This window comes from Nycticebus coucang, chromosome 10, assembly GCF_027406575.1.
Source record: "Nycticebus coucang isolate mNycCou1 chromosome 10, mNycCou1.pri, whole genome shotgun sequence".
NCBI classification, from domain to species: Eukaryota; Metazoa; Chordata; class Mammalia; order Primates; family Lorisidae; genus Nycticebus; species Nycticebus coucang.
Genome location: NC_069789.1, coordinates 10,352,221 through 10,379,028, shown reverse-complemented (window position 1 = coordinate 10,379,028; position 26,808 = coordinate 10,352,221). Strand labels below are relative to the sequence as shown.

At 38.8% G+C, this 26,808-nt stretch overlaps 1 protein-coding gene and 1 pseudogene across 1 annotated transcript in view; both read left to right on the top strand.

Moving 5' to 3' along the window:
* The window catches only part of CATSPERE (catsper channel auxiliary subunit epsilon), a 172,862-nt gene extending 146,054 nt beyond the window's left edge, over positions 1 to 26,808 (top strand). The window contains exons 20-23 of the mRNA XM_053604723.1: positions 6,734 to 6,820; positions 16,240 to 16,397; positions 23,499 to 23,552; positions 26,655 to 26,808. Coding sequence (XP_053460698.1) covers positions 6,734 to 6,820; positions 16,240 to 16,397; positions 23,499 to 23,552; positions 26,655 to 26,808 — 453 coding nt within the window. The remainder of the gene's footprint in view (positions 1 to 6,733; positions 6,821 to 16,239; positions 16,398 to 23,498; positions 23,553 to 26,654) is intronic.
* On the top strand, positions 10,159 to 10,878 carry LOC128595848 (pyridoxal phosphate phosphatase PHOSPHO2-like; annotated as a pseudogene).

Sequence of the window (26,808 nt, the reverse complement as noted above, 5' to 3'; positions counted from 1 at the left end):
CAGGCCTGCTCAACAACAATGACAACTGCAACAAAAAAATAGCTGGGCATTGTGGTGCGCACCTATAGTCCCAGCTACTTGGGAGGCTGAGGCAAGAGAATTGCTTAAGCCCAAGAGTTTGAGGCTGCTGTGAGCTGTAACACCATAGCACTCTACCAAGGGCAACATAGACTCTGTCTCAAAAAAAGAAGAAGAAAAAGAAAAAACACCCCTCCTATGATTTTGAAAGCACATACTAAGTACTTGAGAATAGCAAACCAGAACAACTAACCTAATTGGGCATCTAGGCAAAGATGCAAGCAGTGTATAAGGAAAATAAAATTACATTATCACAGAGAACATCATATTCAATGGTGAAAGTCTTAAAGGTTTTCTTTCTTTCTTTTTTTTTTTTTTTTTTTTGAGACAGAGTTTGTTCATTCTGTCAGCCTGGAGTGCAGTGGGATCATCATAGCTCACTGTAACCTCCAATTCTTAGGTTAAAACAATCCTCCTGCCTCAGCCTCCCTAGTAGCTAGGACTATAGGACTACAAGCACACGCCACCACACCCAGGTTTTTCTTTTTTCTTTTCTTTCTTTTGGTAGAGACAAAGTTTGGCTATTGCCCAGGCTGGTTTCAAACTCCTGGCCTCAAGCAATCTTCTCACTTCAGCCTTTCAAAGTGCTTAGATTATAGGCATAAACCAAATGTACCCAGCCTTAAAGCTTTTCATTTAAGATCAGAAGCAAGGCAAGGATGCCCACTTTTGTCACTTCTATTCAACATAGTGTTGGAAGTCTTGGTCAAAGTTATTAGGCAAGAGAAATCAGTAAAAAGCAGCCAAATTGGAAAGGAAGAGGAAAATTATCTCTGTTCACAAATAATATCTTATATGTAGAAACCCCTAAAGATGACACATACAGGCTGGGCAAGGTGGCTCATGCCTGTAATCCTAGCACTCTGGGAGGCCGAGGTGGGTGGATTTCTTGAGCTCATGAGCATGAGTAAGAACAAGACCTTGTCTCTACTAAAAATAAAAAAACTGAGGCAAGAAGATCGTTTGAGCCTAAGAGTTGGAGGTTGCTATTAGTTATGATGCCATGACACACTACGCAGGACAGCAGCTTGAGACTATGTCTCAAAAAATAAAGAAATAAAAATAAAAAAATAAGATAACACATACACCCCCCCACACACACCACAATTAGAATTAATAAAATGAATTCTGCAAAATGGCAAGGTACAAAGTTAACATAAAAATCAGTTTCATTTCTATATATTAACAATAAATAATCCAAATTGAAATTTAGAAAACAATTCCATTTATAATAGCAGTGAAAAGAATAAAATATTTGGGAATTAACTAAACCAAGGAGGTAAGAAAGCTTATACAATGAAAACTACAAAACATTTCTAAAAGAAATTAAAGACCTAAATAAATGGAAAGTCAGTCCATGTTCATTGATTAGAAGAATTGTTAAAATGCTAGCACTACCCAAAGCAATCTATAGATTTAATGCAATCCCTATAAAAATTCCAATGATTTTTTTTTCAAAAATAGAAATAAACTCATCCCCATATTCATACAGAATCTCAAGGGACCCCAAATAGTCAAAACAATCTGAAAAGAAACAAAATGAAAGACTTCCTGATTTCTAAACTTACTACAGAGATACAGTAATCAAAATGTTATTATACCAGCATAAACACAGACATATAAATCAATGTAATAGAACAGAGAACCAGAAATAAACCCTCACATATAGAGACAAAAGATTTTTGACAAGGTACCAAGTTCACTAGCCTTTTCAGCTAGTAGTGCTGGGTAAACTGGATGTCCATGGGAAAAAGAATGAAGTTGGACTCTCACCTAACACCACAGAAATTAACTCAAAATGGATCTATAACCTAAATGTGAGACCTAAAACTATAAAACTCTTAGAAGAAAACACAGGGCAAAACATTGGATTGGACAACAATTTCTTGGACATGACACCAAAGACAGGCTAAAAACACCATTAACAAAATAAAAAGACAACCCACAGAATGGGGAAAAATGGAAATTATGTATTTGATAAGGGATTAATGTCCAAAATGTGTACAGAATTCCTAGCACTCAACAACAAAAACAACACAATTCAAAAATGGACAAAGGGCTTAAAGAAATATTTCTTCAAAGAGAAATGACCAGTCAGCACATGAAAAAAAATGATCAGTGTCTTGAATTTGAAGTGCAAACCAAAGCTCAATGAGATACCACATCATACCCATTAGTATGGCAATTATTTAAAAAAAAAACAAACAGAAAATAACAAGTGATAGCGAAGATGTGGAGAAATTAGAACCCTTGTGCATTGTTGGTGGGCATGTAAAATAGTCAGCTGCTGTGGAAAACAGTATGGCAGTCCTCTAAATGTTAAAAATAGTATTTCCATGTGACCCAGCAATTCCACTTCTGGATTTATACTCAGAAAAATTGAAGGCACGTTCTCAAAGAGGTATTTGTACACCCATGTTCATGGCAGCACTATACACAATAGCCAAAACGTGGAAACAACCTATGTTCATGAAAGATGAATGAATAAGCAAGATTGAGTGTATACGTAAAATGAATATTATTCACACTTAAAAAGGAAGGAAATTTCCACACATGCTGCAATACAGATAAACTTTAAAGACATTATAGTAAATGAAACAGACCAATCACAGAAAGACAAATACTCTGTGATTCCACTTGTATCAGGTATCTAGAGTAGAGGTGTCCAACCTTCATGTTCCAGAAATTGTGGCCCAATCTATCTAGTAAGGGGTGTCCAACCTTTTTTTCTCTGCCACACATTGGAAGAAGAGTTGTCTTGAGCTATACATTAAATATACAAACACTTAATGAAAGCTGATGAGCAAAATAAAAAAGGTCCATGCATACTTTTCATAATATCCAACAACAGCTAAGCAGAACAGTCCTCACAAAACCAACATTTGGCCCACAGGCCATAGGTTGGATACCTACCTATAGTAGACAAAATCATGGAGACAGAAAGTAGAATGGTGGTTGCCAGGGGATAGGAGAGGGGGAATGGGCAGTTAATGTTTAATGGATATAGAGTTTCAGGCTAGAAAGACGAAAAGAGTCTAGACATGGATGGTGGAGATGTACAAAAATATCAATGCACATAATGCACACTGAACTGCACACTTATGGCTAAGATAGTAAATTTTATGTTCTCATATTTTACTGTAATAAAAAATGGAAAAATTAGGTTATCATCAGACGTTTTTAAAATACTGTATGTGAGGAGAAAAGTAATTAACATATTTACTCAGTTGTCACCCTGGGTAAGTGCTGTGGCATCACTGCTCACAGCAACCTCCAACTCCTGGGCTTAAGCGATTCTCTTGCCTTAGCCTCCCAAGTAGCCAGGACTACAGGAGACCACCACAATGCCTGACTATTTTCTTTTTGCAGTTATCATTATTGTTTTAGCTGGCCCAGGCCAGGTTTGAACCCACCAGCCTGGGTATATGTGGCTGATGCCATAACCACTGTACTACAGGAGCCAAGCCTTTTTTTTTAAAAAAGCTTTTTTATTTTTATTTATTTAATTTATTTATTTTTATGAGACAGAGTCTCACTATGTTGCCCTCGGTAGAGGGCATGGTGTCACAGCTCACAGCAACCTCAACTCTGGGGCTTAAGCAATTCTCTTGTCTTAGCCTCCCAAGTAGCTGGGACTATAGGCACCCACCACAATGCCTGGCTATTTTTCTGTTGCATTTGTCATTGTTGCTTAGCTGGCCTGGGCTGGGTTCAAACCCACCAGCCAGTGTATGTGGCTGACACCGTAACCACAGTGCTACAGCTGCCAAGCCAAAAGCCAAGGATTTTGTATCAAGCAAAACTGACTTATACAGCGGCGCCTGTGGCTCAGTGAGTAGGGCGCCGGCCCCATATGCCCAGGGTGGCGGGTTCAAACCCAGCCCGGCCAAACTGCAACAAAAAAATAGCCGGGGGTTGTGGTGGGCACCTGTAGTCCCAGCTGCTCAGGAGGCTGAGGCAAGAGAATCGCGTAAGCCCAAGAGTTAGAGGTTGCTGTGAGCCATGTGACACCATGGCACTCTACCCGAGAGCGATACAGCGAGACTCTGTCTCTACAAAAAAAAGAAAAAAACTGACTTACACTATAAAGGGCATAGATAAAACGCAACCAAGATGTAAGAAACACAGAAAATATTATTCCTATGAGCACTTCCTGAGGAATTTACTAAATAACAAATCTTTAGGCAACAAAAATTACTAAAATGATATCAACATAAGAATTCAAGAGAAGCATTAAATATAGAGTTACTTATAAAACTAAAACAAAATGAGGAAAGGAAAACTTGAAAAAAGAATAAAAATAAAGGGAAAGAGTTTATGTAATGGATGTATTCTTTGACAATGTTGACATGATACAATTATAAAATATGGCAGGAGAACATGAAGAGTATGTGCAAGGGAAAAAAATGAACTGTTTCAGTAGTTATGATGGTAGTGGTAATATCTGTGTTATTATTCTGAAGATGTGAGGTATGAGGTAAAGTGAATGTACAGTTAAGGAATATTCTAATACTCTGGTTCCTCACCAAGTATTTTGGTGTCAAAGCAAGGATATATACAAGTAAAATAGAAAAAGTTAAACAAAAATCTAGAACTTGAACTGGACTCAATATAAACTTGAGGTATTGAATATTAGTCTGCATATAGATGTAGATATATTATTTATATGGACAGGTATGTAAGTACCATTAAAATCCCTAGGAACAATAACCAATCTGTACCCTTAGTATCCAGATTATTGTCTTGAAACATGATTTCCACTAAAATAACCAAGGATTCTTAGATAAATGACTGATTCTAGACTAGAGGAGGAAATATACAAGAGGAGCCTGGAATAGTTTGACATACGGAGTAGCAAAGAGGTATCAAAAATGCTAAGGTTGTTTGTATTAAAAAGAATCAGAAGAGAATCTGAGGTTCCTTCTAGTCAAGGATGGGACAATTTGACCTAATTATTACAGTGGGCTGAAATCCATTATATATGTTAAATTCATCAGCTCATGAAGATTTTTCAGAAAAGATCATCTTTGGATATGATAAGAAAGCAATGTCTTATTTTGAAAACTGGCAAATCAAGAGAAAACAACAAATATATACCTTACCTTTTCCATATGAACTATATTATGGGGTAACCAAATATAGATGAGAGGGAACATCTCTTTATAAAATTATTTCAGTTGATAAATGAAAATGAAATGATAAAATTGGAGTGTCACCATTTTACAACCCCAATGAACATTAGTATGTGGTTATAGACATTGAGCATCAATAGTTGGTAACATCACTAAGAGAAATATCAGACCTTAAAGCCAATCCCAATCAAAGACCACACCCCCAACAATAGCCTTGCCCAAGGGAAGCCTGCTGCCAAATGGGCAGCTGGATCCAGAGGATGACCAGACTCAGGCTCACTCCCTGCAGCATTAATATAACTTACCAGAGCTTCTTGCATTACAAAAGAAAAATAGAAAACTCTAAAATCCAGGTGATTTTCCTGAAGTCTACCAAATGTTTAAAGAAAACTTTCCTTTGGCTTTATAAAAATTCTTCCAAAGAATTCAGTGGGCAGGAGGCAGGACTTCGCAACTCATTTTGTGAATCATAAGGACCTTAAAAGAGAAGAGAATTATGGGCCAATCTCACTCATAACCATAGATACTAAACAAAATATTAGCAAATCAAACTCACTAATATATTCAAGAATACATGCAGACCAAGTTTTATATCATGAATGTAGAGTCAGTATATTATTTGAAAATCAAGGCCAGGCCCATATGGTGGTTCACTCCTGTAATCCTAGCTCTCTGGGAGACCAAGGCAGGAAGAGACCTTGAGCTCAGGAGCTCAAGACCAGCTTGAGCAAGAGCAAGATCCCAACTCTCCTAAAAATAGAAAACTTAGCTGGATGTTGAGGCTTGTGCCTGTGGCTGCTCAGAAGGTTGAGGCAGGAGGATCACTTGAACCCAGAAGTTTGAGGCTGCTGTGAGCTAAGTTGAAATTATGGCACTCTGGCCTGAGGCAAGAGAGTGAGACTGTCACACACAAAAAAAGAAAATAAAATCAACATAATTCACTCTGTTAACAGAATAAAAAAGAGAAAACATAAAATTATTATAGTAGTTGATGCATAATTACACACATTTGACTAAAAATTTATCACCTATATATTAGTTTGAAAAATTAAATCTTAGAAAATTATAAATAAATAGTAACTTCTTTAGACCAATAATATATATATAGAAAAGAATTATAGCAAACATAGTTAATGGTGAAAATTTGAAAGCCTTGCCTCTGAAATCAGAAACATGACAAGGGTGGCTACTATTACCACTTCTATACAATGTTGTTCTGAAGATCTTTGTAATGAAGGCAAAAAATAAACAAAAGGTATAAAGATGAGAAAAATAAAACTCATATCCACAGAAGACACAACTGTTCATGTGAAGCAATTAGAATTAATAAGTGAGTTTAAGAAATTTCCTCAATACTAGGTCAATACACAAAAGTCAATTATTTCCCCGTATAATAGCAAACATTTAAATAACAAAATTTTAAAAAATATAAAATTTTCAAAGGCATCAGAATATATTAAGTACTTAGGAATAAGTTGATATGAAAACTTCTACATATCCACATTTATGCAATCTTTTGACAGAGTGGTTGCTTAAATGAAGCCCAGACATGGAAGTCAATGATTGATCTTAACAAGCACCTCCCATTAGAAGAAGTCTGGGGACCTGAGGTAAGAAAAACATTACCTTGCAAATTTTTCATTTCTAATAATGAATTTGGCATTTGGTAGGAACAAAAAGTTGATGGAAACACTTTAGATTTAGGTTTGTTTTTTAAATTAAAACCTATTTTTCTATTGAATTATATTACAGTATTTGAAAATGCTTCGCCTTAATCTCTGTTTCATCTTTTGTTGATTCTGTGTTACTATTTTAATTTTCACTGCTGAAAATATGTATTTGCAGATTATTAAATATCTGAGGAACGTGTAAAAGCACTGAAAATGAGTCTCTTAAAAGTCTACCTAGGGGCGGTGCCTGTGGCTCAGTCGGTAAGGCGCCGGCCCCATATACCGAGGGTGGCAGGTTCAAACCCGGCCCCGGCCAAACTGCAACCAAAAAATAGCCGGGCGTTGTGGCGCGCGCCTGTAGTCCCAGCTACTTGGGAGGCTGAGGCAAGAGAATCGCTTAAGCCCAGGAGTTGGAGGTTACTGTGAGCCGTGTGAGGCCACAGCACTCTACCGAGGGCCATAAGGTGAGACTCTGTCTCTACAAAAAAAAAAAAAAGTCTACCTAGGGCGGCGCCTGTGGCTCAAGGGGTAGGGCACCGGTCCCATATGCCGGAGGTGGTGGGTTCAAACCCAGCCCCGGCCAAAAACCACAAAAAAAAAAAAAAAAAGTCTACCTAGCTCCCTCACTTTTCTAGGTCTTTACTTAAAAATCAAGTGCCAACAAGGACTTCCCAGCCACCATACTGAATAATTTAACCATTACTCCCATGAGACCCCATATTTTCCTTCCCTATTTTCTTTAGTATAACTAGCATTCATAACTCTGATACATTATATATCCTATTTTTTATCTTATTATATGGCTCCTTAATTAGAAAGTAAGCTCCATGAGGGATGGGAATTTTGTTTGTTTTGTTTTCTGCTGTATCACCAGCATCTAATCCATTATAGATGCTCAACTGATATTTGTGGAACTAATTAATTAATTTGGGGTTATAAACATATTATAAACAATATCATTCCACTACTTAAAAATCACTACTGAAATCAGTTAAAATAAAACTTACCCTCCCAACTTTTCTTTTAATTAAGTTTTTTCTTTTTTTTTATTGTTGCAGTTTGGCTGGGGTTGGGTTTGAACTCACCACCCTCAGTATATGGGGCCAGCACCCTACTCACTGAGCCACAGGCACCACCCATACCCTCCCAACTTTTTATGGAAAGGCATCCGTGGGTCTGGAGTTGGGGATAGGGTAAAGGTGTTCAACAACCCAAAATCTTACAAGGGTCACCTAAATGTCTAAGAGTCTGCCAAAATAACATACTCCAAAAAAGCAATGAGCTAGGCAATCATGGAGTTTGCTTCAATTGAGTATAGTGGTTCTCAAACTTCAACATTCATCACCAAGAGGGCTTGGGTTTTTTTTTCTTTCTTTTTTTTTTTTTTTTTATTGTTGGGGATTCATTGAGGGTACAATAAGCCAGGTTACACTGATTGCAATTGTTAGGTAAAGTCCCACCAAGAGGGCTTGTTAAAATAGACTGCTAAATCTCACTCCCAGAGTTTCTGATTCAGCAACTGGGGTGGAGCCCCAGAGTTTGCATTTCCATCAAATTTCCAGCTGATCTGGGAACTATATTTAAGAACCATTGAAATAATGGCTTACATTCTAGAAAGATTCTCAAGTGCCCATGCCAGTGCCTAAACATTCAATTCTACTGCATTTGAAACATAAAGCTTACCACCAAAAGGGTAAATTTTGTCTCGAGTCTGAATATTGTAGAAATCAGGAACCTGCAAAGACTAGCTATATCCTGGTGAATAAGGCTACTCTTACTGAAAGGTGTCATTGTATAGTCATAAAACATGGCCATCAGGGAGGGGTGCTTTCTTCCTGAAACATACACCTGAAATGAAACAGAGAGCCTTCCAATTCTTGGAGCTACACTGAATGCTACACAGTCCTTCTGACCCCACAAGGGTGAATGACACTTGCATAAAACATCTGGGAAGTACCTCTAGGGACTGGGAAAAAACTGAAGTGAAAAGTTGAAAAAGTGGCATTTTCACAGGTACTTCCAAGTTGATGTTGGAGATTAAGAAGGAAAGAGAGAACACGGGTACCATGTGACCAGCTATATACTGTATTATATAAGACAGGATGGGATTTGAGTTTCTGGACATGACTGAAAATACGAGACTGAAAAGTTCTTGGTTAAAAAATTGAGTATAATTTGGCCTCTTCTTGTCATGACAATGGAGGTGGCAAATGTATCTTGTTCTGCAAACCTTCTTATGCTTTAACCTATCTTTCTCTTCCTCAATAAACTTTGCTTATTGCCTTTTAAAAACTGAGTATAATTCATGAGGCTAGAGGAGATTTGTTTTGTTTGAGACTAGATGACTTGATCAAGTGGGCTTTCAAATGATAAAGAAGGACCTGGCTTATTGTACCCTCAATGAATCCCCAACAATAAAAAAAAATGATAAAGAAGGTGGAAAAGACAATAATTGGCTGGGGGACTGTAATAATATAACAGGAAATATCGGTATGACACGAAAATAAGAGCAGCAGTCAGCAGGTGTCGTCATTCACATTTAGAAACACCTCTGGGGCGACGCCTGTGGCTCAAAGGAGTAGGGCGTTGGCCCCATACGCTGGAGGTGGCAGGTTCAAACCTAGCCCCAGCCAAAAACTGCAAAAAAAAAAGAAAGAAAGAAAGAAACACCTCTTGAGGGCAGGACACAATTATAAGAGGGACTTTACATAACAAATGCAAGCACTGTAACCTGGTTCTTTGCACCCTCAATGATTCTCCAACAATAAGGAAAGAAAAGAAAAAGGAAAAACTGAATACTAGTTGGCGGGGGATCAAGAGAACAGAGGCTGCACCTGCACCGGAAAGCCATGTGTGGTGGCCCTCTCCAGCAGGCGTCTATGTGAGCCCAAGGGGCAGAGACTGCACAGATGCCAGGGCAGCTGCCAATGCCAATCCTGGGTCATTGAGGAACCCTCAAGGGGCAGCTTTGCCTGCCACTCGCATGCCCACCTGGTGCGTGCTTCATGGAGAACAACTCCCAGCTAGGTCCAGATGCTTACCTTCAGTGTGGACTCATCTTACTATCAGATGTTCCACTAATGCTGGAGTTAAGAAGTTTTCATACTTTCGCTCCAAACAAAAGTCTTTGCTCCCTGTGTATAGAATGGGAATAATGCTTAAAAACAACTGGCTGGTGTTTAAAACTGAAGATTATCATGACCTAAGCCCTTTGCTGAAGTAATATTAATTGTCTTGGAAATACTGAGGTGGGATAATCCAAATCTATTTCTGGAACCATGAAAATTTTGCTGGTTTTTTACTTTGACAATACAATCATAGATTACAATAGTGACACTTGGATTGTACAATGTGCTCCAGGAAAAGCTTCCTATTGAACTACAAGATTCTTATCAAAAGAATTTTGGACAGAATTTATGAGCAGAGTTTTAATATTCGGGAGATAAAGGTGTTAAGAGAAGATGAAATGAAAGGAGCAGTGACATCCGTGCCTTTCATCCCAAGCCTGGTGGAACTTTACAACTTTAGAATAAAGAATAAGGACAAATTTGATTGTATCATTATTTCAGATTCAAATTCATTCTTCATAGATTGGGTTTTAGAAGCTTCCAATTTTCACAATCTGTTTGTTAAAGTGTTTACAAACCCAGCAGTTTTTGACAGCAATGTTCATCTCACTGTGGAAAATTATCATGCTCATTCTTGCAACAGTGCCCAAAGAATCTTTGTGAAAATGTCGTTTTGGTAGAATTTGTAAACAGACAGTTACAACAGGGAGTGAATTATACACAAATTGGTTATACAAGTGATGTTGGAAATGATGTCCATCTGGTAACCTTTTTAAAGAAGAATGATGTTGCCATGCCATGGAAAGGATATATCTTAGAGAAAATCTTTCCAGAATGTCTCAAAATCTTAAGCCTATGGAATCTTCTATTGTAGTGTGGTCCTCAGGTGTTGAAATAGTTTCTCATTTACAATTGCTAATAAAGGAGTAATATACCAAAAAAAGAGAAAGAAACAACTGAATAGGAAATTAGAAACAATACAAATATTTTCATATAACTATATATAAAAAGCATACAATGATGCAAGGCAAATAAGTCTTTGGTAGCAATGCTTTGTTATGATGATAGATGTATAGTTTCTACTCAGACTTAGCATGTGCCACATATTTTTTTCAGCTAAGTTCATGGTCCCCAAGGACTAACTTCGTAGGACAAGAAGTTTCATAGTCATTCTTGACCCATAAGAACCCTCCAATAAGATGCATAAGATGTTTTGTGTTTTCAAGTTAGGATATTTCAAGAAATAATGAGCCTTTTATGTGTTATTCATTAATGTATACTTAACATATTGTTTTAAAAATGTGCTAAAGAAAAGTAGATAAAGGCAAGAAATGGCAGCACCTGCAGCTCAGTGAGTAGGGCACCTACCCCATATACCAAGGGTGGCAGGTTCAAACCCGCCAAACCCGCCTCGGCCAAACTGCAACCAAAATATAACCAGGCATTATGACGGGCGCCTGTACTCCCAGCTACTCAGGAGGCTGAGGCAAGAGAATCGCTTAAGGCCAAGAGCTGGAGTTTGCTGTGAACTGTGACACCACAGCACTCTACCGAGGGCGACAAAATAGGACAGAATAAAGTGAGACAAAAATTTAAAAAAAGACAAGAAATGGTTGAAGACATAGGTTTATTTCTTTTTTTTTTTCTTTTTTTTTTTTTTGTGGTTTTTGGCCGGGGCTGGGTTTGAACCCACCACCTCCGGCATATGGGACCAGCGCCCTACTCCTTGAGCCACAGGCGCCACCCGAAGACATAGGTTTTTAAAAAACAGCAAGACCATCATCATCATGATGGGTGGGTGAAGAGAAAAATAATAAAATAAAAATAAAATGAAAATTTTTTTAAAACCAGAATTATTTTTGGCTGTTTATCAAGACATACAGTAATACTTGATTAAATTAAATTTAAAAAAAGAGTTTTGCAGATGGTACTTACAATTAAAATATAATTAAAGAATTATTCACCTACATAAAAGAAAATTACCTGCTAAGAAGGAAAGTAGAAGTTCCAGACTGGCCCATGAGGGAGGCCCAGGAGTCACAAAGGCAGGTGTGGCCAAGCAGGGGTCGTGACTCACAGGGAAGATCTTGCCATCCTGTGCATGTGGTACATGGTTCCAGAGGCACCCAGAGTCCTGGGCAGTGTGCATCACCTCACCAGCATTTGGAATGCTGCCTTCTCTCCAAGACTCCGTGTACCCCTTCAAACTGAGTGACTTGGATTGACATCCAGAGAAATCCTAGAAAATGTGGGAGAAGCTGCTGACATCTGGGTAGTCCCACTCAGGAACAGCATTGTAAAGCACAGAGTGACAGTGTGGGACACCAGGAATGGAAATGATAAGAAGGGAGGGAAGCCAACACAAGGAACAGGTGAAGGGGAATGTGGAACCCACAGGCAGAGCATACATGTGGATTTATTGCGTGATTAGCACAGGCAACCTCAGCTACCCCCAATAATCTCCTGTGGGGGTGGATCAGAAACAAAATCAATTCCTGGTGGGGTTTTGTCCCAACAGGCCGAGAAGGGGTGAGGGTGAGGCAAACAGGCGCTGTGGGCCAACAGAGCTGTCATATAGACTAAAGCTGACCCTTTCAGGGAGGGTTGGAGAGAGAGCAGTTTGTCCCACAGCTTCTTTTGAATAGAGCTAGTAACTTCTAGCTAGGCACTTCCTTCACAGAGTATAGGCAGCTCTGGGTGTGGGGTCTGGTGAACAAAGGACCCAGTGACCTAACAAGCATTGGAGAGACACAGCTCACCACCCCAATTCAGAAGACAGAGGGGAGTCATGGGGATTGGAGATGGTAGAGGCACTGAGTCTGCTGACACCCACATGGGCCCTGCTCTGCACAGCTTCCCAGGACCTCTGAGGCCTTACAATCTGTCCAGCCATTGCCAGCTTCTTCTCCACCCTCCAAGCTCAGGAGCCACATTTGGGCTGATCCTGTGGTTCCACTAAGCAGAGGACTCCCCCACAGTCCTCTGCTTAAGGGAAGGCACGATCCCCACTTAAGCAAAGACCCCCCAGCCAGTCCCAGAACTACCTCCCACCATCCTTCAATGTCTGGGATACCCTCTAGACCGGGGGCACTACCCACCAGGTCTTTCAGAGCATGAATAGGAAACCCATCCCTAATCTCCTTGACAGCCAGTTGATAAACAACAGCCAACCCAAAATCTAGACTTTGATCTTCATGTTCACAAGCAGCTATCAAGATAGCTGATACTGGAGAGCTCCCTGGTGTTCTTGCTAATTTTTTTTTCTTTTTTTTTTTTTTTTATTGAACCTGGCCCAAGTCAAAATAAAAGAGAAAATTCTGCAAGCAAACAGGTGTGAATAGCAGCTTACCTCCAAGGGAAAATCCATTAGGGTGACATCTGACCTCTCAGCTAAAACTTTACAAACTAGAAAAGAGTGAGCATATACCTTCAATCTTCCTAAACAAAACTACTGCCAGCCTAGGATTCTGTGTCTTGCAAAACTAAGTTTCATATTCAATGGAGAAAAAATTTACTGACAAGCAAAGGTTGAGGAAATTTGCCACTACTTGCTCTGGAAGAAGTACTCAGACCTGTCCTATTCACAGACCAGCACAATGGACCTCCCAGCAAAATAAAGAAACCTGGAAGCTGTAGGACAAAGCCGAGCTACCACAATAAGCCATGTGATAAAACAAAATAACAGAGCCCCACACAACTCCACTCTACCTATCAATCCTCTAAATAAACATGAACAGATTGAATTCTCCCCTGAAAAGACACAAATTAGTTGACTAGATAAAGAAAAAGTACAAACCAAGTATATGTTGTCAGGAAACACATCTAACCCCCAAGGACAAATCAAGACTCAAGGTGAAGAGTTGGAAAATAATGTTTTATGCAAATGGAAACCAAAAGAAAACAGAAGTTTCAATTTTTATTGGAGACACAATTGACTTTAAAGCTACAAAGGTAAAGAAAGACAAATGTGGACACTATATACTGGCCTAGGAACACTCCAACAAGAAGACATTTCAATCCTAAATATTTATGCACCCAACTTCAATGCTCCCAGATTTATAAATCAAACCCAAGCTGGTTTGAACAATATGATAAACAACAACACCATAGCAGTGGGGGACTGCATTGACAGCACTAGACAGATCTAGACAGATCCTCTAGGAAGGAAGTAGGCAGAGACTTGATGGACTTAAATATAACTCTAGAACAAACATACACAGAGCACTTCACCCAACAATACTGAATACACAGTCTTTTCATCAGCACATGGATCATTCTCCAAGACTGAACATATCCTAGGTCACAAATCAAACCTCAACAAATTAAAAACAAAAAATCATACCTTTGTATCTTTACAGACCACAGTGGAATAAAAGTAGAACTAAATTCCAACAGAAACACTCATCCCCACACAAAGTCATGGAAAGTAAGCAACCTTTTTCTGAACTATAACTTGGTCATGAGGGAGAAAGAAAAGGAAATTATTAGATACCTTGAACAAAATGACAGTGAGCCCACAAGCTATCAAAACCTGTGGCATACTACAAAAGCAGTCCTATAGAGAGCAATTTAGTGCATTAAATGTTCACAACCAGAAGTCTGAAAGAGCAACAAATCAACAATCTAATGAATCATCTCAAGGAACTAGATGGAAAAGGAAGAGCAATCCAATTCCAAACCCAGCAGAAGAAAAGAAATAACTGAAATCAGATCAGAACTAAATTAAATCAAGAACAAAAGAACTATTCAGAAGATTAATGAAACCAAAAATTGGTTCTTTAAAAAGACAAATAAAATTGATAAACCCTTGGCCATATTAACTAGAAAAAAAAAGTAAGATCGCTAATAAGCTCAAATAGAAATGAAGAATGGGTTAAAACAACAGATACCACATAAATACAAAACATCATCACCAAATACTATAAAAAAGAAAAATACCATTGTCTTAGTCTGTTTTATGCTGCTATAATAGGACACTTGAGACTGGGCTGGAGATGGGAAGTCCAAGATCAAGGGGCTGGCTTCTGGTGAGGGACTTGTTGCTGCATCATCTCTTGGCAGAAGGCCAAAGGCAAGAAAGGATGTGGGCAAGGGCAAGGGAAAGCAAGAGAAACCGACCCTGTCCTTTTATAAGGAACCCACAGCATTAATCCCTTCATGGAAATGGATATTTCCATTCCCCCTATGCCCCTTTGGATGCCCCTATGATCCAAATAGCTAATGGGACCCATTTGGCCCCTCTTCCTAACACCTCCACATTGGGGATCAAGTTTCCAACACATGAACTTTGGGGGACACATTCATACCATAGCAAACATAAGAACACTGACAGAGGGAAGCTCAGACACATCCAAAGTAATTGCTTCCCAAGGCTTCTTGTTTCCTTCAAATAAGGAGCTTCCAGAAAGCAGGAATGGTAGAGTGGGAGTCCTTTAAGTAGGGTTTGAAAGCATACAGGGCCTAAAAAACTCAAAAGTGATGCTATGTCATAGTAGGATCAGATATCTGCAAGTTCCAACAACCTTTTGATTTCTTTTTCTTAGTATTGATAAAATGACTTCAAAAGAATATAGACTTGTTTTATCTGTGCATTTTAAAGGGGGAATAGGAGATGGTTTGTATCTTGAGATCCACAGAGAGACACAGTAGTGGTTAAGGGGGTAAATAAAAGTCCTAGGGGACTAGGAGGCGCCTGTGGCTCAGTGAGTAGGGCACCAGCCCCATATACCAAAGGTGGTGGGTTCAAACTCGGCCCTGGCCAAACTACAACAACAAAAAAATGGCTGGGCGTTGTGGTGGGTATTTGTAGTCCCAGGTACTCGGGAGGCGGAGGCAAGAGAATTGGCTAAGTCCAAGAACTGGAGGTTGCTGTGAGTTATGACACCACTACTGAGGGCAACAAAAAAAAAAAAAAGTCCTGGGGAAGATAAAAACCAAAGGATACATCATCTTGACTGTTGTATCCATACCTTATGATCAAAATAATTTCTCTCCCCACTTAAGCATCTTCGGAGGATTTTGCGCTTTGTTAATTTAGGAAAATAATACTCTTAATACTCTCAACATCCTGATTTGTTTATCAATATAGCATTTGTGTTCACTAAGTTTCACTTTTTACCAAATTTTAACCCAAAATAGTCTCTCAAAATGCTATTGAGCACTAAAATGATAGAATAGAAGGAAATAGCCCTTACCTCTAAATAATTTTTCATGACAAATATATGAGAATTTAATTTTGTTTATTAAAGTCAGAAAACGACCTTAAGGTTTTTGTCTTCATTCTTTGTTCAGAACTATAGACATTGTTTTTCTTATGCTATTGGAAAACCAGGAGACTTAACACAACCATATGAGATTATCAACAGTTCTAATAATAACCATATACTTTGGCCCATGGGCCAATCCGGAATGTATGTGTTTCGTGTGAAGATCCTGGATCCAAACTATAGGTGAGTATAAATGTTCCATTATAATATTTTAGCATTAGTTCCTCGAAATCAAATTTTGGTTTTTTTTTAATTCAATTTGATGCCAACTTGATGTCCAATTGTTGTTATTTTTGTTATTTACATATTAACTTTTTTATTTTGTAGCAATCACATTAAAATGTTTTACAGGGCAGGAAATTTTATGTTAAATGTTAATTAAATTAATCAATTTGCAATTACCTTCTGAATACTTCTCTATATTCAATTGCCATGATAGATCCAAATATAACATAAGCACAATCTCAGCCTTCAGGGTACTTAGAATTAAGCTGCTTGGAAAAGGAAGAAGGTAGGGGTACACATACAAACCAAGAAAGGTTAAATCAGAGCAAATACATGAGATAGTTTTCAAATGATCATTAGTATTACCGATAGGCACAATAGTATTAATAATTCAGAGATGGGAAAGATTAATGCTATTTTGAGAGGTAGAGAGAAACTTTCTGGGGAATATGAAGCATTAGCAGAATTTCCATTGCCAGAGGACTAGAATAGACACTTCAAGTGAAAGAAATCTCACTATAATAATGGAAAGGAGTGAAATGGTAGCATATTCTCTGCAGTGTGTGGCGTCATGAAGGAAGATGGAAAGTACCGGGAGTGAGGAAGGTAGAAAACGCTTTAGGGCAATTCATAACGTTCAACCGCATCCCAGAGAGCCCCTTTGTAATGAAAGCATAATTCTGAGAAAATCAGTTAGAACATAGCATAAAGAATGGTATAGATTATAGAAGGAAAATTGACTCCACAGATAAATGAGAAGAGTGAAGTTAACAGGACAAAAGGTCAAAGGCAGCCTTAGAGGCAGTAAGAAAGAAAGGAGGAAAAAAATCTTTTTTTTTTTTTTTTGTAGAGACAGAGTCTCACTTTATGGCCCTGGGTAGAGTGCCGTGGCCTCACACAGCTCACAGCAACCTCCAACTCCTGGGCTTACGCGATTCTCTTGCCTCAGCCTCCCGAGTAGCTGGGACTACAGGCACCCACCACAACACCTGGCTATTTTTTGGTTGCAGTTTGGCCGGGGCCGGGTTTGAACCCGCCACCCTCGGCATATGGGGCCGGCGCCTTACCAACTGAGCCATAGGCGCCGCCCAGGAGGAAGAAAATCTAACACATATGTGTCAGTAGATGAAAGATTTTATTGGGCTAATGTAGCAAATAAAGGGAAAGAAGTAATTGCTATGGTCTCAAGTTTTCTAGACTAGATAATAAAAATAATGGTATTTTCTTTGACCACCATAGACAAGGTATTAAGATGAGAGTTCTGACTTTTTATTTGAGGGGACAATGAGATTTCCAAGTGAAGATATCTTAATACTACTTTGGGCCTGGAGTTTAGGGTCTCTACTGAAGCTCTTCTACACAAAGGCCATCAGCCAAGAATATAACCACATGCTGTGGCTCCTACACGTGACCAACTCTGGAAGGTTTACAAATAGCAAGTGGGAAAGGAAATTTAGTGATAAAAGAAAATGAATGATCACGCCTCTCTTTTCAGTGCAATCTCTTGAGCATGATTCAGGCCTAAGGTTGGGGAAAGAAGAAGTTTTTTAATGGTTAGAGACTAACACTTTGTAAATAGACCAGACTAAGCTTTTTATATACTTGAAAATTTAAAACAGTCATTTATATGGACAACTTACTCATCTGCAGACAACTTGTTCAACATGATACTGATGAAATAGAATGAAGTTTTTAATCTACAAAACACAAAAATGAGTTACACTAAGACACGCAACATCCAGAAGTCAAGAGGGAAGAAAATTCCTAGTAGAAAGAATCAACAATGTCATAGCATCTAGGTTCACCACTGAGAAAAGAGTTTTGGTTAAATGTTAGGCGTAGGAGCGAGTTTGTAGGAAGTTAAGAAGTGGTTAGCCAGAGGGGCTTTGGGAAGACAGTGAAATAATCTCATGTTTTTTATTCCCTTCCCTTCTTAATGTCCTAACTGAAGACACTTAAAGTAAAAGAAAAAAAAAAAACCTTTGTCATAGTAGAACAGCTGAGAAATATACAAAGCTCCTAAATGCAGACTTGAAGCTTTGTTTTGGAAAATCTTTACAGATGTGAACAGAAGACTTGCTGACCCATGCACTATAGCCTTTATTCACAATGAGAAGCTGTTACTCAGGAAGCTACTCTCTCACCTAGAAAGAAAGAAATCCTCCTTTTCTAGCTTATCCAGTTTCTAGATCCTCAACTATTCACTTACTCCAGGAAAAGCCTTAGAAGTTCCTAGCTAAAGGGAACTCATCTAAGCCAGTGAGACTCACAGGACCTATTCATTCACATCTCCATCACAGCCACTATCTTATCTGAAAGAAACTGCCAAGTGCGTAGAGATGATTTACATAATTGTCACTTTCAAGAAGACTATTGGGATTGAATAAACCTACATTAAAGCTTGCTGGACCACCCACTGGGAAAGGATCCTCCAGAATAATGTGGTGGTAGGAAAACTACTGGCTTACCTGGAGGCTACTGCCACAGTCAGCCTAACCACCAAACCCACTTCTACCAGCAACTATGACATTGTCTGAAGGTGACCACAATGGGAGGTTACATCACACGCACTCTTCAGGAAATAGATTGTCTGAGCTAATTCTTTCAACTTGCCTGGACCAAGCTTAACCTCTGCCTACATGAGTTATCTTGAAAAACGCTTCAGAAAAATGTGTATTGCCAATTAATTTTGCCTGGCAAAACCAGGTTGCTGGAGTATGAAAATACTTCCAACAGCCTGGATATGGTGGCTCATCCCTGTCCTAGCTCTCTGGGAAGATGTGGCTGGAGGATCTCTTCAGCTCAGGAGTTTAAGACCAGCCTGAACAAGAGCAAGACCCTTTCTCTACTAAAAACAAAAAAATTAACCAGGCATCATGGCAGGCCCGTTGGTCCCCAGCTACTTGAGAGGCTGATGCAGGAGAATTGCATGAGCCCAGGAGTTTAAGGTTGCTGTGAGCTAGGCTGAGGTCATGAAAGCAAAAGAACAAACCTCCAACAAATGATCCTCATAGAAGGATAACAGCAATCATTTCCACCAGTTATTTTCCACTATAAAATAGCCACCTGCCTCAACTTGTGTAGCCTACTATGCCACTTATCTTTGCTATTCTTTTATTATTCCAAATGGTACTTTCATGAAACAGGCCATCCTACTTTTCTTCAAAGTTGGAGTCCAGAGGTAAATATTCTAAATCATGCCTGCCCATGTTGTGAGAAAACCTCATTAGCTAAAAATGAGTCTAGGCCATCACTCAAAACAGGCAACAATGAAAAAAAGTACTTACTTGACTAAATGGATCAGTAACTCAAAAAAGGGGTACCAGATTGAGACATCAGAAAAATGGACCCCAATAATATATCATAAGTTAAAGAAACATATGATGGTATTATCAAAAGTTTATCCTTAAAGTAAACATATCATGGTATATCAAAAGTAACACCTAAGAGCTTAGGCATTGAAGTGACCACTTGGGATAAGGCCAAAAGGAAGAGAAGAGTAAAGAGTGAGCAGGGAGAAAGAAGAGGAGAAGAAAGAAAGAAGAAAAAGCAAGGAAAGAAAAAGACAACAACAAAAAAAGAAAGAAAGAAAAGAAAAAAGAAGAAAAGTGTTATGGGATCAACACCTTTGGGAAAAGTGAAGTAAATAGAACTGGGGAGAAAAAAAAGGTAGTAGAACTTCAACATCAATAAAACTCCAGTAAAATCCCAATAAGGCTTATTTCTTAGGGAACTAAAATGGCCCTACAGAGTTCTTCTGAATTGGGGGCCATAAGGGAAAGGCCTTTACACCTCTTAATCAACAACCAGTCAAGGAGGATGTAACCTTGACTGAGGCCAAGTCCTCCTTAAGTTGATTAAAGAACTCAACTGCTAGATTTTGGTCTAGACTTAACTGCTTTGGTTTTGAAAGAGAAGGATTATAGTGACACTCTCATAGCAACCACAATTCTAGGAATTGGCATTAGTACATCTTTCAAAAATCACTGCTCTCGGGAATGTGGTATTGATTTAATGTTCTTTTCTCACAATCAAGAAGAGCTTGAATGGCATCCATCTGTCCCTTCCTGTCAAAAAATAGCTCTTTTCTGTAGTTTGGAATTCAGTGTGGGGAATTCTACATTCAGGAATAAAGAAATAATTATGAGAACCACTGCTCCCTACCATTAGGTGAATTTAGTCTAAACTACATCTGTCACCTGTTTTCCTTAAGCCCACTTTCTGACCAATGGAACACAGAGGCTTTTGGAATCTTCAGGGATTAGTCTTAGCTCAGAGCCAATGTCCAGATAAAACTGTAAAAGCCAGACATTTCCCCTTTCCAGTGCACATTCACCTTAGGAAAAACTAGAAGGAAGTTTTTTAAATTACATACATAGGTCTCTAGGTACATCATGGGTTTCGTTCAAGGGCACCTATAGTCCCAGCTTCTTGGGAGGCTGGGGCAGGAGGGTTGCTTGAGCCCAGGAGTTAGGGACTGCAATGAGCTGTGATGGCACCACTGGACGCTAGCCCAAGTGACAAAGTGAGACCCTGTCTCAAAAAATAGAGACAAGGTCTCTATTTTTGCGGGGGAGGGCAAGCAAGTATCCATCAAGGGATGAATGGACAAATAAAATGTGCTATACCCATATATACAATATTATTTGGGATTTCATAAAAAGGAACGCAACACTGATGCATGTTACAATGTGCATGAACATTGAGAATATCACCCTAAGTGAATGAAGCCAGGCACAAAGTATCACATGCCATATGATTCCATTTATGTGAAATGTTTAGATCAGGCAAAAGTATAGAGATAGGAAATAGCCTTAGAGGGGAGTTGGGGAGAACAAGACTTCTAGTGGGTACAGGGTTTCTTTTGAAGGTGATAGAACTGTTCTAAATTGATTTTTGTGAAGATGGTTATATAGCCCTGTGAATATTCAAAAAAAAATTTAAATGAGTGAGAAAAAAATAAATTGAATTCATAGTTTAAAACATTCCAACGAAGAAAATCCAAGGCCTAGATGACTTCATAGGGAATTCTGAAAATATATTTTTTCTAAAAACATTAATTTTATAAAACTAAATTTTAAACCTCACACAATCCTGCTGATACAACCTATAAATTCTATTTCTCTTTCTTCCTAACATTAGTTTACAATACTGCTTCCTGACTGTCTCTCATTTAAACATAGATGGAAATGAGTGCTCCCTAATACCGATCTCTATTTTATTCTTGAATGAGGTACTTAGAAAAGGCCTCAGAGGGCGGCGCCTGTGGCTCAAGGAGTAGGGCGCTGGTCCCATATGCCGGAGGTGGTGGGTTCAAACCCAGCCCCGGCCAAAAAACCAAAAAAAAAAAAAAAGAAAAGAAAAGGCCTCAGAACTTTAAAACTACAAAAATCTAAAATTGCTTATTCTGTGCTAAGTCCATCACAATGTCATGCTATCAAAAGTCAACCTTGCCCACTTTTTAGTCACAACTGTCTCCACTCAAGCCTAGACCCCATTACCGCAGAGCTGGGTTGTTCACTACTATTTATAATTTTTTCTATACGGCCCACTTGTATTCAATCTCTATATTCTAACTCATTTTACTCTTCAATCAAGTTCAAAAGTCATGATTCCTTCATACAAAAAGGGTAAAGCCCAAGTTCCTAAGCCTTTCGTCAAGACCCTCATCAAAGTACCTATGAGCGAGCATACACATAAACACACACACGCACACGCACACGCACACACACACACGCACTCCCACTGCTTTCCTCTACCTACACCAACACACTTCCTCATTATCTCTTAGACCTGACAAACTCATTCCTGTTCCCAGTCTTTGCTCATCTTTATTTACACCTGGGATGCCCTGGCCCTTTATCTCTGCTTATTTAAACCTCCAACCGTCCTTGAAGACACTACATAAGGCTTTTTGATTGGCCTCAGGCCTTAATAATTACCTTGCTGTGAAAATTTCTGTGGTAAGTGTCTACATCGCTCATCAGTGTTTACAATACAGGATCTTGTATTGTTTGTTTGTTTCATATTTATGTGTCAATTCCACAAGTAGGTATAATGGTAGACTATTTTGGTTTGAATCCTAATTTTGCCACTACTATGCAAATTGCTTAATCCCTTTGAGTGTATTTTTCTATCAGTAAAGTGGGTCAAAAATATGTATCGTATAGCCTTCTGGGGCATAAATGAAGCACCTGAGTAAAAATCTCTTACTTTGCTGAGCATACATCAAATACTTCACAGAAGTTCCTTTTTTCTGCCTTCTCTCACATAAAGATGGAGTAAATCATATCATTAATGTTTATTTAGCTGTATCTTGCCTTATTCCAAGCAATATGCTAAATTACGAGAGATACTCAATAACTTTAGAAAGGATAATACAGTTCCATATACCAAGTTCCTAAACATTAGGAGCCTCTTGAAGGAGTCAGCTGACATTAGATGAACAACATGGACTCTAAGATGATAAAAACCTGAATTCCAATCCTAGCTCTGCTGATTGTATACGACTGTGTCAACTTTTGCACATTGATTAACATATCTGAGCTTCAGTTTCCTCTTCTAAAAGGAAGGGTTGCTATGAAGGTTAACTAAGATAATACATCTAAGCATTAGAAACACTGCCTGGTATATAAAAAGGCTCTTTAGTATTCACTTTCAGTAACTGTTAATGCTCAGTAAATGTTAGCTGTTTATTATTTCTGTCAATCCTTATTGTTAATTATTATCAATATCATTGTCACCGTTTCCTTGGGAATCACTATCAAAATAATGTAAGGCTGCTAGGACAGTGAGCTCTGAGGAACCTTGAAGAAGCCTACAATGTACATATGGCAAAATCATCACAGCTACTATATAAATGTATCTCTTCTGTCCCCTGTCAAGAAAATTACACCTTAACTAAGATTATATATATATATATATATGATTTGATTATTACCATAGAGATGTGGAGTGTTTAAATATATTGTACTTAATTTAAAATCTAATTGTATTTAATATTTACTTTAATTAACTTAAATTAATATTTAATATTTAATTTATTTTTCTAATTTGCAGTTTCTGTAACCTAACAGCTATATTTGCAATAGAGACCTTTGGAACAATTCCCAGGTATGAGCAAGGCCTACCAGGGTTTAATAAGAACATTTCTAAAAGATACAAGTGGCGGCTAAAAACAAAGCACCAGTCCCCAATGCCTCCTAAAAACAGAGTCTATGCAATTGCTCTTCAGGGTCCACAGCCTAAATCCTATTACAAAAACATATTATTATACAGTATACAATGGAAATGAATCCTCAAAAAAAAAGATTTGTACAAACCGTTTATTGCAAGGTCAATAGCTTATATATATTTATGTTTAGATTTTTTTCACTATTTATGAATCTGTTTCCCGAATGATAGAAACTTGCTATTTTACTTCTGCTCTATATAGCCATTCTAAAAATTCAATGTGTGTATTATAACAAAGATACAGCAGGAACTCCTGAGAATTGTTATAGCAGCAAGAGTCCCCTTTTGTTCCATCCAATTCAATAGCCGCTGTCTTCTTATCAAACATGTCTCTCAAGTCCACCATCAGGGATTGGGAGGCCACAGTGGCTGTGTCCTGTGCTCTAAGCCAGAGTCAGTACTCAACTATTAGTGTGATGCATCCAGGACATAGCTTGTGAAGGCATTTCCCTGGACTCAGCTCCAGTTCCCTTGGTGAACAGAGTAAAAAAGTCTTAATACTAAAGTTAGGACCTTAAATGACTTTACATCTCTGTCTTGGACCTGATGTTTGGGATTTGGGTTTTGGTGGGTCCTTTTGTAAAATGCTAAACAAAAGTGGAGAAAACAATTAGGTTACTCATGACCCTGCTATAAATATTATTGACTCCTGATATTTTTGTGCTAATGAAAGGTTAATGGTGTGAATAATCTGCAAGTGAGATAAACCACTAGCTGTTTCTGAGTAACTTTGGGAAACATATTCTTAGCCCTTTTCCCTTCCTCATTAGGTTGGTATATTTGATTTAGGTGAATATTAAGGTATGTCCACCCAAGTACCCAGCAATGGAAGAGGGAGTCAAGTTGAGTTAGAGTGAAAGGAGGATCTCTCCTAACCTCCTCTCACCGGCCAGCACCTGGGTTCCAGCAGCCAGGGAATATGGGCACAGCACAAGGATGGTCCATTAGGTTAGTGAGTATAGTTTAGCCTCTTTTAGCACCTCATACCCATGCAGGGTACCTGAGGCAGACAGACAGGGGCTAGCTGGTGGTGAACCCTTCCTAGTAAGAAGGCCCTTTTCATGAACAATGAATGACTAGAGTTCAGCTTGTAGGAGACAGAGAGCTTGGTCCTCCCTTCGCTTCTAGCCCTGTGCCCAACTCCCCTACCACTTTCTAAATTCTTCCTTTCTGATCACTGGGATTGCTACCACTTACCCAGCAAACTCACCTAAATCCTCAGCTGTCCTCTCAGGCCTCCCTCCATCTCCGCAGGGAAAACCAGGATCTCCCCTCAGACACTGCTTCCCCTTCAGCCCTTTCAATTAATGCTATTTCCTCACACACACTCCCCATGAACTTCAGGGCTTCATGACCACTTCCAGATCATTTTTTACTCTCATTCTTATAAAACAAAACAAAAATAAATAAAACCAAAATCTATCCTGATCCTTTGACGTTCATGGCATCTGCTGCAGCCCCACCCAGTTCTGTCATTGCTATGTCTTCTCCAACTCCCCTTTGTTCATCAATGACTTTGGCCTGGCTACACCATTTTCCTCTGCAAAACAAGCCCTACCATTAGGGTCCTCATCCAACATCTAACATCAGATTTCATCCTCTACTGCACTTCAGCCATCCGCCCCCATAGTCATACCTTGGTCATTAGTGAACAGAGTAACAGGTCTTAACACTTAATACTTCTCCCCTTCCAGAAGCATCAGCTCAGGCATCTCATTCTCTGAGCATGAGCTCCTGTCCTTCCAGCTTGTTGATTCCACTGATCAACCTTTCTTCATCCTCACTGGGATCTCCACCTCTACTTCAATCTCTCTCTTTATTTTCCATTTCCTTGCATTTTAAAATCCATTATTACATTAACACCAGTAGTCTGGGACTGGTCCCCCATATGGCAAATCCCCAAGCAGCCCAGTGCTGGTACAGAAAGTCATCCAGCAGGAAAGATTTGTCACCAACTTTTAAGTAGATCGCCAAATTGCCTGGGAATCTTACTCTGGTCAACCAGTGCTTACACTTTTACAACTATTTCAGACTTTATCAAATTAGCTTTCTGCTCTGAGTGTCTTGTCCCCTTTACAGAGAAATTAGAAACTTTCTCTACTTCTCATTCCAAACGCAAAAATTTACCCATCCTTTCCTCTTTCCACGCCGTTACAAAAAAAGAGATGTTATTCCTCCTCTTTAAATAGAATTCTTCCACCTACTGTACCTTATTCCTTCCCACTTTCTAAGGGAGCTTTTAAATCAATTATTCCTTTTTTTCCCCAATTATTCCTTCTTTCTTCTGTATGTTTATCTTTCTCAACTAGATCCCTCCAATGGGTATTTAATAACCCTCAGATTTCTCCTCTGTAAGACAAAACTTCCCAAAAATCTTGTCTATATTCACATTCTCCATTTCCCTGTTCTACAACCCACCCAGTCTGGTTTCTATCTTATCACTCCACCAATTACTTCTCATCAGAATAGCTTTGGCCTATATTAAACCAACAAGACCTTTTTCAGTCTTATTGGATCTTTCATAGCACTGACTCTTCATTTGGCTGTTGTACACTTCTACTGGTCATCCTAAACTCTGGCCACTCCCTCTCTCTGTCTAGTAAAGAGGGCCTCACCCTGCTTTATCAGCCATTAAAGGTTGACCTCCCTCCAGGCTCAGTGTCATCTTCTGAGCTTTTCATTCTGGCAAGCTCATTTTAAGAAACCAATCCACCCTGATGGGAGGAACCCATGCAGGGTCCCAGGTGAAAAGTCAGATGTTTGGCACCCACCTGAGAGTATCATCTACTAAGTGGTGTCCACACACACCCACACAGATACACACCTCAAACACTAAAAGGTAAACACTTAGTACATGTCACGTCTTGTGAATCATCATGTCCATTGATGGTATAATATTCTATTCTAAAATTTGACTAAATAAATTAACAACCAAAGTGTGAACAATGTCTAATGACTTCTTAATTTTTTATCTCATTTCAGTCCCAGTGCCTACCTGGTAGCTGCTTTCCTCTTTATCCTGTTGCTAATGTTCTTCACTGTTCTTGTTTTGAGCTATTTCCGGTATATGACTATTTATAGACGATATATTTTTGAACCACTTCACAAACCTTTAGGAAAATTAAAGACAAAATAG